Genomic DNA, 14,253 nt, shown 5'->3' with positions numbered 1-14,253 from the left:
CCCTGGTCTGTGGAGTCCTGCTCGTGCTCACCGGGGCCCTGCTCGTGCTCACCGGGGCCCTGCTCGTGCTCACCGGGGCCCTGCTCGTGCTCACCGGGGCCCTGACACTTCACACGCCGCGGACATCACACGGTGAGTCGGGAACAGTACGTGAGCTAGCGGGGGCTAGCCTGGGATGCTAACTGTCGTGTTGTTGTTGTTGTTGTTGTTGTTGTGGTGGTGCGGCCCAGGAGCAGAGGACATGTCTGACCACACTCTGGATTACTTCGTGGGTCTCGGGTTGATAAAAAGAGAAGATGCAGCGGACGTGACGTGGGCCCACGCAGTGAACAGCAGAAGTAAAGTGTCCCAGGCTTTACACGGTGAGTACACAGTACAATACACAGTACACAGTACACAGTACACAGTACAGTACACAGTACACAGTACAGTACACAGTACACAGTACACGGAGGCGAGTACAGTACACAAACTGTACTTTACCTATATCTTTGTTACTGTCATGCTCTTTCCCCTCACTGACTTCTGTGGCTCATTTTTATTTGTTATGACGCACTTAAGTTATGATGAAAGTCGAATAAAATATTAGACAAAAAAAATATATAGCCGCAAGCGGCAATGATCGGCCTCCGCCACGCAGCACGACAACGCAAGAGGAATCAGCGCTAACGCGCCCCAATTGACCTTTTATTTCACCTACTGCTGAATCTGTAGCGTCTTCTTCCCTTTGCTTCACAAATAAAGAGAAATGTTTGCGGCTCCGCCGCACAGAGACTGTGACTCTTAGAACGCACTTGGAGGAGTTTGTAAAAGTATAAAGTGTAAACATGTTCACATTTCAGAGATTTGGCAATTTTCCCCATTTCCCCATCACTACGGCTACGGCATAACAAATATGACATGGGTCTAAATTACTATTTTGATCAGAATGCCAAAGTTGATTTTTTTTGCCAAATTTCTTAACATTTTGAAAAACTAAATATTTTACTCTCCTTATAAAATGTAATTTCACTCTGTAGGGGGCGCTGTCGCGTCAAGACTTCAAGTAGATTTGGGGCAAAGAGTTTAAACAACTGATTCAAGTTTGACACAATTCTGACTTTATCTGCGCTAACAACAGCAAATTTAAAATGTGTATTTCTTTAAACTAATAGGCCTCTCACCAGCAGGTGGCGCTTGGGCCTAATAATCTCAGCACATGTGCCCGGCTCTGTGCCTCCTGCAAGCTGCTGAATGTCCTCCCTGCTCCTCACCCCCATTTCATGCTGCACTGTTCTGTCCAGTAAAGACAACGGGCCAATTTTTTTTAAAGAAAATCAATCAAGTTTTCCATTTTGTACCATTTACTTCCTGGTTCACTTCCTGGTTTACTTGGTGTGACTGTTTCATATTGAACAGTTTCACGAGCTCTTCTCTCTGATCGTCCCTCTATCTCCAGACTCGACCCTGATGCTGGAGGCCGACGTCCTGATGCGGGCCCCGGAGCCCAAAGAGCCCGTCATGGCCCACCCACCGCAGACGGACAGTGACATCACTCTGGGGGCGTGGCTTCAGGCGCTCAAGACCACCCACAAGGGAATCAAACTGGACTTTAAGAGGTCAGTCGCACGTGTCGATCCAAACAGGAAGCCACCATAGCTTATACTTATACTTATATACTTATACTTCTATACTTCTATACTTATACTTATAGACTTATATGTGATATTATTTGTTATTTTCACACACCGCATTTCATCCTCGTGTGTTTTTTTCTTTCTTGGTGCGACTTATAGTCCGGAAAATACGGTAAATGGTTTTAGACGTTTTTTTGTGATGTTTTATTGCTAAATCCATTCAGTCAGTGTGTAAACTTAAAGCCCGTTTTCCCGAGTCTGCGGTCGGCGCTTCAGAGTTTAACGCGACCACATGAATGCAACGAGAGCGTAACCATAGTAACACACTCGGGTTCAGCTGCACGTTTGGACTGGGAACGCTCGAGCTTCGTTTAAAGTCCAAATGACTGTTTAGACACAGATATTTCAGATTTGACTCAACATTTGACCCATTTGTCCCAGTTTGACTGTTTATGTAAAGTTTATAATTGTACTTCCTGGTTGGACACGAGCGCAGATATGACACAGGAAGTAGAGGTAATTCGACTTCCTGTGCTTTTAAATATTTATTTTTTAAAGTTTCTTCATCACTAACTGTAACTTAACGGAGATTCTGCTGTTTTTAAGTCCATAAATCATCACAGACTCACATTCATTACAACCGTACAACCGTGTTTACATTAGCGTGTCAGGGGGGGAAATAGACCTGGTGCCCTTCCACATATTAGCTCTAGTGCGTTTCCAGTGGGAGCGTTAGCGTTAGCTTCCAAACACGGGCTGTTTTACCGACTGAAATCACACGCGAGTCACCGCAGAGTTGCAGAACACATGCAGGAGTGTTCTGCGTAGATAGTTAGCGTTAGCGATTAGCACCCGAAATTAGCATACGCGTTAACAACCTTGTCATAAACATTTCTTAAATCTGCCGTTATTCGAGACAATAATGCGCCAAAAACACAACTTAAGAAACTAGAGGTCGAAGTTAGATATTGACAGTTTTTACTCGTGGGTAAAATATGATGAAAATACAAACAACAACAACAACATCAACAAAAATACCAGTTTTTATTTGCCGCTCTGTTATAATGAATGAATAGAATGTAAACACAAGAACCGCGCTGCGCGTGAATCCCGGGTAGATGGCTTTGTTTAAATCCTCTTTGTAATTCCCACTGCTGCCACTAGATGGAGCCGTAACTCCATTCTTGACGACTAAACACCCACATTACTTTAAACACAAGTTGTAAAAACACGAGATGCCAAAGCAAAGGCAGTAAAGAGCACGTTTAAGGCCAATAAACGAGACAAACGATGCATAATATTGGTTCTTTAACGTGAAATGTAACCCAGGTTCTTTGAAAATCCTAAATATAGGTGTGTTTGTCACGTTGCCCCGCCCTTCAGAGCCACGCTAACCCTGCCCGTGCGTTGTTTCCTCCCGTGTCTCCTTCAGCCTGGACGCTGTAGCTCCTTCCATGGAGCTGCTGGAGCAGACCTTGGGCCGCTCGTCCCGCCCCGTGTGGCTGAACGCCGATGTGCTGCCCGGCCCTGGGGGTGTGGCCTCGCCCCTAGACCCTCACCTGTTCCTGCTCGCCGCGGGGGCTCGGCCTGCGGACACGGTGCTGTCGCTGGGCTGGACCACCGGCTGGACGCACGGAGCGGAGAACCCGGGTACGAGCCGTTAGCTTCAGCCTGATCACTGTTTATCTGTGTCATTCACTCTGCAGCCTGTAGAGGGCGCCAAAGCTCAGTGAGTGCAGCGGGAAATGGCAGAGATCCAGGTGTAAAGTTCTAGAACATGAGACGCCACACTAAAGGTCGAGAGCAGGTTTAAAGGTCGAGAAAAACACAAATAATGCAGAATATTTCAGAATGAGTAAAATGTAAAAGTAAATGTGGGAGTGGCACAGAAACGATAAAAATCAAACAAATGAAAGCGCCCCCTACAGGTCGGACGTCTCATTGAACTAAAATGCAGTCAATATTTATATATATTAAATTTGACTAAAAATTTTAAAGAAAATTGTCCCAGAATTGCTAATTTTTTAGGTTTATAATTTCACTTCCTGTTTGTAATTGATGATATCCCACTAGGAAATTACCCAGCAAACAATGGGCCAAAACTCATCTAACGTCACAGTTGTTTTTAATTTGACAGACAAATTATAGGAGAGTGACTTTATTTTGTTGAATTAATGTTTACAGAGTCAAAAAAGTTGTTTCTTTGTGTAAATTCTGCATAAACTTTGACTGGAATGAGTGTCCCTGGTCTGATGTCACTTCCTGTCCCTGCTGTGATGTCACTTCTTGTCATTTTCTGCAGAGTTTTCATCATTTTCTCCACAAATTCCTGCTCCATCGGTGTAAAACTGTCATTTAATATGTACAACAGGTATAAACACACAGAATAAAGTCAACATTAGACATTGTTAAACTTCTCAGAGGCACTTTTAACAGATTGGCTGCAACAGTCCAGTGTAATGGAAGGGCATCTGACGTAACCTTGCTCGTCTCCAGGTTACAGTTGGGAGATGGTGCGTGAGATGGAGCAGATCTGCAGAAGTCTGAAAAACCCCGTGACGTTCCCGGTCCGAGGCGCTCTGATTGGACAGTCTGAAGCTCAGCTGCTCTGGCTCCTGCAGCAGTCGCCCAGGTGATCATCTGTTACGCTTAGAGCGCCCCCTGCAGGGCGACCGGCTCCTTTAACCTGCAGGGAGGACGGCTCCTTTAACCTGCAGGGAGGACGGCTCCTTTAACCTGCAGGGCGACCGGCTCCTTTAACCTGCAGGGAGGACGGCTCCTTTAACCTGCAGGGAGGACGGCTCCTTTAACCTGCAGGGAGGACGGCTCCTTTAACCTGCAGGGAGGACGGCTCCTTTAACCTGCAGGGAGGACGGCTCCTTTTAACCTGCAGGGAGGACGGCTCCTTTAACCTGCAGGGCGACCGGCTCCTTTAACCTGCAGGGCGACCGGCTCCTTTAACCTGCAGGGAGGACGGCTCCTTTAACCTGCAGGGAGGACGGCTCCTTTAACCTGCAGGGAGGACGGCTCCTTTAACCTGCAGGGAGGACGGCTCCTTTAACCTGCAGGGAGGACGGCTCCTTTAACCTGCAGGGAGGACGGCTCCTTTAACCTGCAGGGAGGACGGCTCCTTTAACCTGCAGGGAGGACGGCTCCTTTAACCTGCAGGGAGGACGGCTCCTTTAGCTAAGAGGCAGTTAAGATAAATACATTTTGAATGTTGCTCAAAATTATACAAATTGTATCCCATAAAAACACATTTTTTAAGTTTTAATTTCACTTCCTGTTTGTAATTGATGACATCACACTAGGAAATTACCCATCAAACACTGGGGCAAAATTTTTGTCTAATTCATGTTTAGAGACAAAAAAAGTTGTTTCTTTGTGTAAATTCTGCATAAACTTTGACTGGAATGGGTGTCCCTGGTGTGATGTCACTTCCTGTCCCTTGTGTGATGTCACTTCCTGTCCCTGGTGTGATGTCACTTCCCGTCATTTTCAACAGAATTTTCAACGTTTTCTCCACAAATACCTGCTCGATCGGTGTAAAACTATAATTAAGTCAGAAATTAGAAAATCAAAGAAAAATTTACTTTGTTACTTATTGCCTCTGATGTCATTTCCTGTTCCCGCGGTAACGCCTGGTTCCCTCCCTGACCGTCACAGGTACAGTCTGACCGTGTGGACGGGGCAGAGCGACACGTTGAAGACGGACGACCTTCTGCGACTCAGGAAACGTCTGGAGCCTCAGCGAGTTTACTACGACCTGCCGGACGAGCACCGGGTCAGACTGGCTCAAACTGACCCCTGAACCGGGTCAGACTGACCCTTAAACTGACCCCTGAACCGGGACAATCAGACGTTCACTCCGCCTTTTTAAAGACTCAAAGACACCGAGGAGCTTGAATTATAATTGATTTAAATGCTGCAAAGTGGAATATTAAAGTTATTTTCTTATTAAATACCACATGTTATTTGTGTTGTTTTTGCCCTTAAACATCTGCTTTGGCGTCACATGGTCCTCAAGACGCACTCACAGCTTCACATCTGGTGCTTCCCTCCACTGGCCTCAGAGGGAATTACAAGGTGAGAATAACAAAGCTAGCTTTCCTGTCATGCTAATGTCAGCGCGCAGTTGTAGTTTGACAATGTATGCAGTTTGTACTGTGTACTGTGTACTTTTACCTGTGTAATACTCTACAACTACCAAAGTAGTGGTACAGGAAATGACTCAAGAGTTCCTCCTAAGGCTCTTCTTCCTCCTCCAGCTCTTCTTCCTCTTCGAGTCCTTCTTCCTCCTCGAGTCCTTCTTCCTCCTCCAGCTATTCTTCCTCGAGCTCTTCCTCCTCCAGCTCTTCTTCCTCCTCCAGCTCTTCTTCCCTGACGAGCTCTTCTTCCTCCTCCAGCCCTTCTTCCTCCTCCAGCTCATCCTCGAGCTCTTCCTCCTCCTTGAGCTCTTTTTCTTCCGCCTCGAGCTCTTCCTCCTCCTCGAGCTCTTCTTCCTCCTCGAGCTCTTCCTCCTCCTCGAGCTCTTCTTCCTCCTCCAGCTCTTCCTCCTCCGCCAGCTCTTCTTCCTCCTCCAGCTCTTCTTCCTCCTCCAGCTCTTCTTCCTCCTCCAGCTCTTCTTCCCTGACGAGCTCTTCTTCCCTGACGAGCTCTTCTTCCTCCTCCAGCTCTTCTTCTTCCTCCTCGAGCCCGTCTTCCTCCTCCAGCTCTTCTTCCTCCTCGAGCTCTTCTTCCTCCTCCAGCTCTTCTTCCTCCTCCAGCTCTTCTTCCTCCTCCAGCTCTTCTTCCTCCTCCAGCTCTTCTTCTTCCTCCTCCAGCTCTTCTTCCTCCTCCAGCTCTTCTTCCTCCTCCAGCTCTTCTTCCCTGACAAGCTCTTCTTCCTCCTCCAGCTCTTCTTCCTCCTCCAGCTCTTCTTCTTCCTCTTCGAGCTCTTCCTCCTCCTACAGCTCTTCCTCCTCCTCCAGCTCTTCTTCCTCCTCCAGCTCTTCTTCCTCCTCGAGCCCTTCTTCCTCCTCGAGCTCTTCCTCCTCGAGCTCTTCTTCCTCCTCCAGCTCTTCTTCCTCCTCCAGCTCTTCCTCCTCCTCGAGCTCGTCTTCCTCCTCGAGGCCTTCTTCCTCCTCCAGCTCTCCCTCCTCCAGCTCTTCCTCCTCCAGCTCTTCTTCCTCCTCGAGCCCTTCTTCCTCCTCGAGCTCTTCCTCCTCCTTGAGCTCTTTTTCTTCCTCCTCCAGCTCTTCTTCCCTGACGAGCTCTTCTTCCTCCTCCAGCTCTTCCTCCTCCTCCAGCTCTTCTTCCTCCTCGAGCTCTTCTTCCTCCTCGAGCTCTTCTTCCTCCTCCAGCTCTTCTTCCTCCTCCAGCTCTTCCTCCTCCTCGAGTCCTTCCTCCTCGAGCTCTTCCTCCTCCAGCTCTTCTTCCTCCTCCAGCTCTTCTTCTTCCTCCTCGAGCCCTTCTTCCTCCTCGAGCTCTTCCTCCTCCAGCTCTTCTTCCTCCTCCAGCTCTTCTTCCCTGACGAGCTCTTCTTCCTCCTCAAGCTCTTCTTCCTCCTCGAGCCCTTCTTCCTCCTCGAGCTCTTCTTTCTCCTCGAGCTCTTCTTCCTCCTCCAGCTCTTCCTCCTCCTCCAGCTCTTCTTCCTCCTCGAGCTCTTCCTCCTCCAGCTCTTCTTCCTCCTCCAGCTCTTCTTCCTCCTCCAGCTCTTCTTCCTCCTCCAGCTCTTCTTCCTCCTCCAGCTCTTCTTCCTCCTCCAGCTCTTCTTCCTCCTCGAGCCCGTCTTCCTCCTCGAGCTCTTCTTCTTCCTCCTCGAGCTCTTCTTCCTCCTCCAGCTCTTCTTCTTCCTCCTCCAGCTCTTCTTCCTCCTCCAGCTCTTCTTCCTCCTCCAGCTCTTCTTCCCTGACGAGCTCTTCTTCCTCCTCCAGCTCTTCTTCCTCCTCCAGCTCTTCTTCTTCCTCCTCCAGCTCTTCTTCCTCCTCCAGCTCTTCTTCCTCCTCCAGCTCTTCTTCCCCTTCGAGCCCGTCTTCCTCCTCAAGCTCTTCCTCCTCCTACAGCTCTTCTTCCTCCTCCAGCTCTTCTTCTTCCTCTTCGAGCCCGTCTTCCTCCTCAAGCTCTTCCTCCTCCTCAAGCTCTTCCTCCTCCTCCAGCTCTTCTTCCTCCTCCAGCTCTTCTTCCCTGACGAGCTCTTCTTCCCTGACGAGCTCTTCTTCCTCCTCCAGCTCTTCTTCCTCCTCCAGCTCTTCTTCCTCCTCCAGCTCTTCTTCCTCCTCCAGCTCTTCTTCCCTGACGAGCTCTTCTTCCTCCTCCAGCTCTTCTTCCTCCTCCAGCTCTTCTTCTTCCTCCTCCAGCTTTTCTTCCTCCTCCAGCTCTTCTTCCTCCTCCAGCTCTTCTTCTTCCTCTTCGAGCTCTTCTTCCTCCTCCATCTCTTCTTCCTCCTCCAGCTCTTCTTCCCTGACGAGCTCTTCTTCCTCCTCCAGCTCTTCTTCCTCCTCCAGCTCTTCTTCTTCCTCCTCCAGCTCTTCTTCCTCCTCCAGCTCTTCTTCCTCCTCCAGCTCTTCTTCCCTGACGAGCTCTTCTTCCTCCTCCAGCTCTTCTTCCTCCTCCAGCTCTTCTTCCTCCTCCAGCTCTTCTTCTTCCTCTTCGAGCCCGTCTTCCTCCTCAAGCTCTTCCTCCTCCTACAGCTCTTCCTCCTCCTCCAGCTCTTCTTCCTCCTCCAGCTCTTCTTCTTCCTCTTCGAGCCCGTCTTCCTCCTCAAGCTCTTCCTCCTCCTACAGCTCTTCCTCCTCCTCCAGCTCTTCTTCCTCCTCCAGCTCTTCTTCCTCCTCCAGCTCTTCTTCCCTGACGAGCTCTTCTTCCTCCTCCAGCTCTTCTTCCTCCTCCAGCTCTTCTTCTTCCTCCTCGAGCCCGTCTTCCTCCTCCAGCTCTTCTTCTTCCTCCTCCAGCTCTTCTTCTTCCTCCTCGAGCTCTTCTTCCTCCTCCAGCTCTTCTTCCTCCTCCAGCTCTTCTTCCTCCTCCAGCTCTTCTTCCCTGACGAGCTCTTCTTCCTCCTCCAGCTCTTCTTCTTCCTCCTCCAGCTCTTCTTCCTCCTCCAGCTCTTCTTCCTCCTCCAGCTCTTCTTCCTCCTCCAGCTCTTCTTCTTCCTCTTCGAGCCCGTCTTCCTCCTCAAGCTCTTCCTCCTCCTACAGCTCTTCTTCCTCCTCCAGCTCTTCTTCTTCCTCTTCGAGCCCGTCTTCCTCCTCAAGCTCTTCCTCCTCCTCCAGCTCTTCTTCCTCCTCCAGCTCTTCTTCCCTGACGAGCTCTTCTTCCCTGACGAGCTCTTCTTCCTCCTCCAGCTCTTCTTCTTCCTCCTCCAGCTCTTCTTCCTCCTCGAGCTCTTCTTCCTCCTCCAGCTCTTCTTCCTCCTCCAGCTCTTCTTCCTCCTCCAGCTCTTCTTCTTCCTCCTCCAGCTCTTCTTCCTCCTCCAGCTCTTCTTCCCTGACGAGCTCTTCTTCCTCCTCCAGCTCTTCTTCCTCCTCCAGCTCTTCTTCTTCCTCTTCGAGCTCTTCCTCCTCCTACTGCTCTTCCTCCTCCTCCAGCTCTTCTTCCTCCTCCAGCTCTTCTTCTTCCTCTTCGAGCCCGTCTTCCTCCTCAAGCTCTTCCTCCTCCTACAGCTCTTCCTCCTCCTCCAGCTCTTCTTCCTCCTCCAGCTCTTCTTCCCTGACGAGCTCTTCTTCCTCCTCCAGCTCTTCTTCCTCCTCCAGCTCTTCTTCTTCCTCCTCGAGCCCGTCTTCCTCCTCCAGCTCTTCTTCCTCCTCCAGCTCTTCTTCCTCCTCGAGCTCTTCTTCCTCCTCCAGCTCTTCTTCCTCCTCCAGCTCTTCTTCCTCCTCCAGCTCTTCTTCCCTGATGAGCTCTTCTTCCTCCTCCAGCTCTTCTTCCTCCTCCAGCTCTTCTTCTTCCTCCTCCTGCTTTTCTTCCTCCTCCAGCTCTTCTTCCTCCTCCAGCTCTTCTTCTTCCTCTTCGAGCTCTTCTTCCTCCTCCAGCTCTTCTTCCTCCTCCAGCTCTTCTTCCCTGACGAGCTCTTCTTCCTCCTCCAGCTCTTCTTCCTCCTCCAGCTCTTCTTCTTCCTCCTCCAGCTCTTCTTCCTCCTCCAGCTCTTCTTCCTCCTCCAGCTCTTCTTCCCTGACGAGCTCTTCTTCCTCCTCCAGCTCTTCTTCCTCCTCCAGCTCTTCTTCCTCCTCCAGCTCTTCTTCTTCCTCTTCGAGCCCGTCTTCCTCCTCAAGCTCTTCCTCCTCCTACAGCTCTTCCTCCTCCTACAGCTCTTCTTCCTCCTCCAGCTCTTCTTCTTCCTCTTCGAGCCCGTCTTCCTCCTCAAGCTCTTCCTCCTCCTACAGCTCTTCCTCCTCCTCCAGCTCTTCTTCCTCCTCCAGCTCTTCTTCCTCCTCCAGCTCTTCTTCCCTGACGAGCTCTTCTTCCTCCTCCAGCTCTTCTTCCTCCTCCAGCTCTTCTTCTTCCTCCTCGAGCCCGTCTTCCTCCTCCAGCTCTTCTTCTTCCTCCTCGAGCTCTTCTTCCTCCTCGAGCTCTTCTTCCTCCTCCAGCTCTTCTTCCTCCTCCAGCTCTTCTTCTTCCTCCTCCAGCTCTTCTTCCTCCTCCAGCTCTTCTTCCTCCTCCAGCTCTTCTTCTTCCTCTTCGAGCCCGTCTTCCTCCTCAAGCTCTTCCTCCTCCTACAGCTCTTCTTCCTCCTCCAGCTCTTCTTCTTCCTCTTCGAGCCCGTCTTCCTCCTCAAGCTCTTCCTCCTCCTCCAGCTCTTCTTCCTCCTCCAGCTCTTCTTCCTCCTCCAGCTCTTCTTCCCTAAAGAGCTCTTCTTCCCTGACGAGCTCTTCTTCCTCCTCCAGCTCTTCTTCTTCCTCCTCGAGCCCGTCTTCCTCCTCCAGCTCTTCTTCCTCCTCGAGCTCTTCTTCCTCCTCCAGCTCTTCTTCCTCCTCCAGCTCTTCTTCCTCCTCCAGCTCTTCTTCTTCCTCCTCCAGCTCTTCTTCCTCCTCCAGCTCTTCTTCCCTGACGAGCTCTTCTTCCTCCTCCAGCTCTTCTTCCTCCTCCAGCTCTTCCTCCTCCTCCAGCTCTTCTTCCTCCTCCAGCTCTTCTTCTTCCTCTTCGAGCCCGTCTTCCTCCTCAAGCTCTTCCTCCTCCTCCAGCTCTTCCTCCTCCTCCAGCTCTTCTTCCTCCTCCAGCTCTTCTTCCCTGACGAGCTCTTCTTCCTCCTCCAGCTCTTCTTCCTCCTCCAGCTCTTCTTCTTCCTCCTCGAGCCCGTCTTCCTCCTCCAGCTCTTCTTCCTCCTCCAGCTCTTCTTCCTCCTCGAGCTCTTCTTCCTCCTCCAGCTCTTCTTCCTCCTCCAGCTCTTCTTCCTCCTCCAGCTCTTCTTCCCTGACGAGCTCTTCTTCCTCCTCCAGCTCTTCTTCCTCCTCCAGCTCTTCTTCTTCCTCCTCCAGCTTTTCTTCCTCCTCCAGCTCTTCTTCCTCCTCCAGCTCTTCTTCTTCCTCTTCGAGCTCTTCTTCCTCCTCCAGCTCTTCTTCCCTGACGAGCTCTTCTTCCTCCTCCAGCTCTTCTTCCTCCTCCAGCTCTTCTTCTTCCTCCTCCAGCTCTTCTTCCTCCTCCAGCTCTTCTTCCTCCTCCAGCTCTTCTTCCCTGACGAGCTCTTCTTCCTCCTCCAGCTCTTCTTCCTCCTCCAGCTCTTCTTCTTCCTCTTCGAGCCCGTCTTCCTCCTCAAGCTCTTCCTCCTCCTACAGCTCTTCTTCCTCCTCCAGCTCTTCTTCTTCCTCTTCGAGCCCGTCTTCCTCCTCAAGCTCTTCCTCCTCCTACAGCTCTTCCTCCTCCTCCAGCTCTTCTTCCTCCTCCAGCTCTTCTTCCTCCTCCAGCTCTTCTTCCCTGACGAGCTCTTCTTCCTCCTCAGGCTCTTCTTCCTCCTCCAGCTCTTCTTCCTCCTCCAGCTCTTCTTCTTCCTCCTCGAGCCCGTCTTCCTCCTCCAGCTCTTCTTCTTCCTCCTCGAGCTCTTCTTCCTCCTCGAGCTCTTCTTCCTCCTCCAGCTCTTCTTCCCTGACGAGCTCTTCTTCCTCCTCCAGCTCTTCTTCTTCCTCCTCCAGCTCTTCTTCCTCCTCCAGCTCTTCTTCCTCCTCCAGCTCTTCTTCTTCCTCTTCGAGCCCGTCTTCCTCCTCAAGCTCTTCCTCCTCCTACAGCTCTTCTTCCTCCTCCAGCTCTTCTTCTCCCTCTTCGAGCCCGTCTTCCTCCTCAAGCTCTTCCTCCTCCTCCAGCTCTTCTTCCTCCTCCAGCTCTTCTTCCTCCTCCAGCTCTTCTTCCCTGACGAGCTCTTCTTCCCTGACGAGCTCTTCTTCCTCCTCCAGCTCTTCTTCTTCCTCCTCGAGCCCGTCTTCCTCCTCCAGCTCTTCTTCCTCCTCCAGCTCTTCTTCCTCCTCCAGCTCTTCTTCCTCCTCCAGCTCTTCTTCCTCCTCCTCCAGCTCTTCTTCCTCCTCCAGCTCTTCTTCCTCCTCCAGCTCTTCTTCCCTGACGAGCTCTTCTTCCTCCTCCAGCTCTTCTTCTTCCTCTTCGAGCTCTTCCTCCTCCTACAGCTCTTCCTCCTCCTCCAGCTCTTCTTCCTCCTCCAGCTCTTCTTCTTCCTCTTCGAGCCCGTCTTCCTCCTCAAGCTCTTCCTCCTCCTACAGCTCTTCTTCCTCCTCCAGCTCTTCTTCTTCCTCTTCGAGCCCGTCTTCCTCCTCAAGCTCTTCCTCCTCCTCCAGCTCTTCTTCCTCCTCCAGCTCTTCTTCCCTGACGAGCTCTTCTTCCCTGACGAGCTCTTCTTCCTCCTCCAGCTCTTCTTCTTCCTCCTCCAGCTCTTCTTCCTCCTCGAGCTCTTCTTCCTCCTCCAGCTCTTCTTCCTCCTCCAGCTCTTCTTCCTCCTCCAGCTCTTCTTCTTCCTCCTCCAGCTCTTCTTCCTCCTCCAGCTCTTCTTCCTCCTCCAGCTCTTCTTCCTCCTCCAGCTCTTCTTCCTCCTCCAGCTCTTCTTCTTCCTCTTCGAGCTCTTCCTCCTCCTACTGCTCTTCCTCCTCCTCCAGCTCTTCTTCCTCCTCCAGCTCTTCTTCTTCCTCTTCGAGCCCGTCCTCCTCCTACAGCTCTTCCTCCTCCTCCAGCTCTTCTTCCTCCTCCAGCTCTTCTTCCCTGACGAGCTCTTCTTCCTCCTCCAGCTCTTCTTCCTCCTCCAGCTCTTCTTCTTCCTCCTCGAGCCCGTCTTCCTCCTCCAGCTCTTCTTCCTCCTCCAGCTCTTCTTCCTCCTCGAGCTCTTCTTCCTCCTCCAGCTCTTCTTCCTCCTCCAGCTCTTCTTCCTCCTCCAGCTCTTCTTCCCTGACGAGCTCTTCTTCCTCCTCCAGCTCTTCTTCCTCCTCCAGCTCTTCTTCTTCCTCCTCCAGCTTTTCTTCCTCCTCCAGCTCTTCTTCCTCCTCCAGCTCTTCTTCTTCCTCTTCGAGCTCTTCTTCCTCCTCCAGCTCTTCTTCCTCCTCCAGCTCTTCTTCCCTGACGAGCTCTTCTTCCTCCTCCAGCTCTTCTTCCTCCTCCAGCTCTTCTTCCTCCTCCAGCTCTTCTTCTTCCTCCTCCAGCTCTTCTTCCTCCTCCAGCTCTTCTTCCTCCTCCAGCTCTTCTTCCCTGACGAGCTCTTCTTCCTCCTCCAGCTCTTCTTCCTCCTCCAGCTCTTCTTCCTCCTCCAGCTCTTCTTCTTCCTCTTCGAGCCCGTCTTCCTCCTCAAGCTCTTCCTCCTCCTACAGCTCTTCCTCCTCCTACAGCTCTTCTTCCTCCTCCAGCTCTTCTTCTTCCTCTTCGAGCCCGTCTTCCTCCTCAAGCTCTTCCTCCTCCTACAGCTCTTCCTCCTCCTCCAGCTCTTCTTCCTCCTCCAGCTCTTCTTCCCTGACGAGCTCTTCTTCCTCCTCCAGCTCTTCTTCCTCCTCCAGCTCTTCTTCTTCCTCCTCGAGCCCGTCTTCCTCCTCCAGCTCTTCTTCTTCCTCCTCGAGCTCTTCTTCCTCCTCGAGCTCTTCTTCCTCCTCCAGCTCTTCTTCCTCCTCCAGCTCTTCTTCTTCCTCCTCCAGCTCTTCTTCTTCCTCCTCCAGCTCTTCTTCCTCCTCCAGCTCTTCTTCCTCCTCCAGCTCTTCTTCTTCCTCTTCGAGCCCGTCTTCCTCCTCAAGCTCTTCCTCCTCCTACAGCTCTTCTTCCTCCTCCAGCTCTTCTTCTTCCTCTTCGAGCCCGTCTTCCTCCTCAAGCTCTTCCTCCTCCTCCAGCTCTTCTTCCTCCTCCAGCTCTTCTTCCTCCTCCAGCTCTTCTTCCCTGACGAGCTCTTCTTCCCTGACGAGCTCTTCTTCCTCCTCCAGCTCTTCTTCTTCCTCCTCGAGCCCGTCTTCCTCCTCCAGCTCTTCTTCCTCCTCGAGCTCTTCTTCCTCCTCCAGCTCTTCTTCCTCCTCCAGCTCTTCTTCTTCCTCCTCCAGCTCTTCTTCCTCCTCCAGCCCTTCTTCCCTGACGAGCTCTTCTTCCTCCTCCAGCTCTTTTTCCTCCTCCAGCTCTTCTTCTTCCTCTTCGAGCTCTTCCTCCTCCTACAGCTCTTCCTCCTCCTCCAGCTCTTCTTCCTCCTCCAGCTCTTCTT

General features: G+C 51.6%; 1 protein-coding gene across 2 annotated transcripts in view; it reads left to right on the top strand.

Moving 5' to 3' along the window:
* fam151b (family with sequence similarity 151 member B) overlaps positions 1-5,583 on the top strand; it is a 5,694-nt gene extending 111 nt beyond the window's left edge. The window contains exons 1-6 of one of the 2 annotated variants that reach the window (XM_072432606.1): positions 1-132; positions 237-362; positions 1,439-1,598; positions 3,049-3,266; positions 4,113-4,248; positions 5,283-5,583. The exon at positions 1-132 is cut by the window's left edge and continues 111 nt beyond it. In XM_072432606.1, coding sequence (XP_072288707.1) covers positions 1-132; positions 237-362; positions 1,439-1,598; positions 3,049-3,266; positions 4,113-4,248; positions 5,283-5,427 — 917 coding nt within the window. In that variant the 3' untranslated portion in view covers positions 5,428-5,583. Of the gene's footprint in view, positions 133-230; positions 363-1,438; positions 1,599-3,048; positions 3,267-4,112; positions 4,249-5,282 lie in introns of both variants that reach the window. The other variant, XM_072432605.1, reaches the window with a different exon arrangement.
* Positions 5,584-14,253: the final 8,670 nt, after the last annotated feature.

Source organism: Eucyclogobius newberryi, unplaced genomic scaffold (genome assembly GCF_026437365.1).
Source record: "Eucyclogobius newberryi isolate DKJ021-1_F unplaced genomic scaffold, fEucNew1.0.hap1 SCAF_6, whole genome shotgun sequence".
Taxonomy (NCBI): Eukaryota; Metazoa; Chordata; class Actinopteri; order Gobiiformes; family Gobiidae; genus Eucyclogobius; species Eucyclogobius newberryi.
The sequence above is the reverse complement of the archived record's forward strand: the minus strand, read 5'-3'. Positions and strand labels throughout refer to the sequence as shown.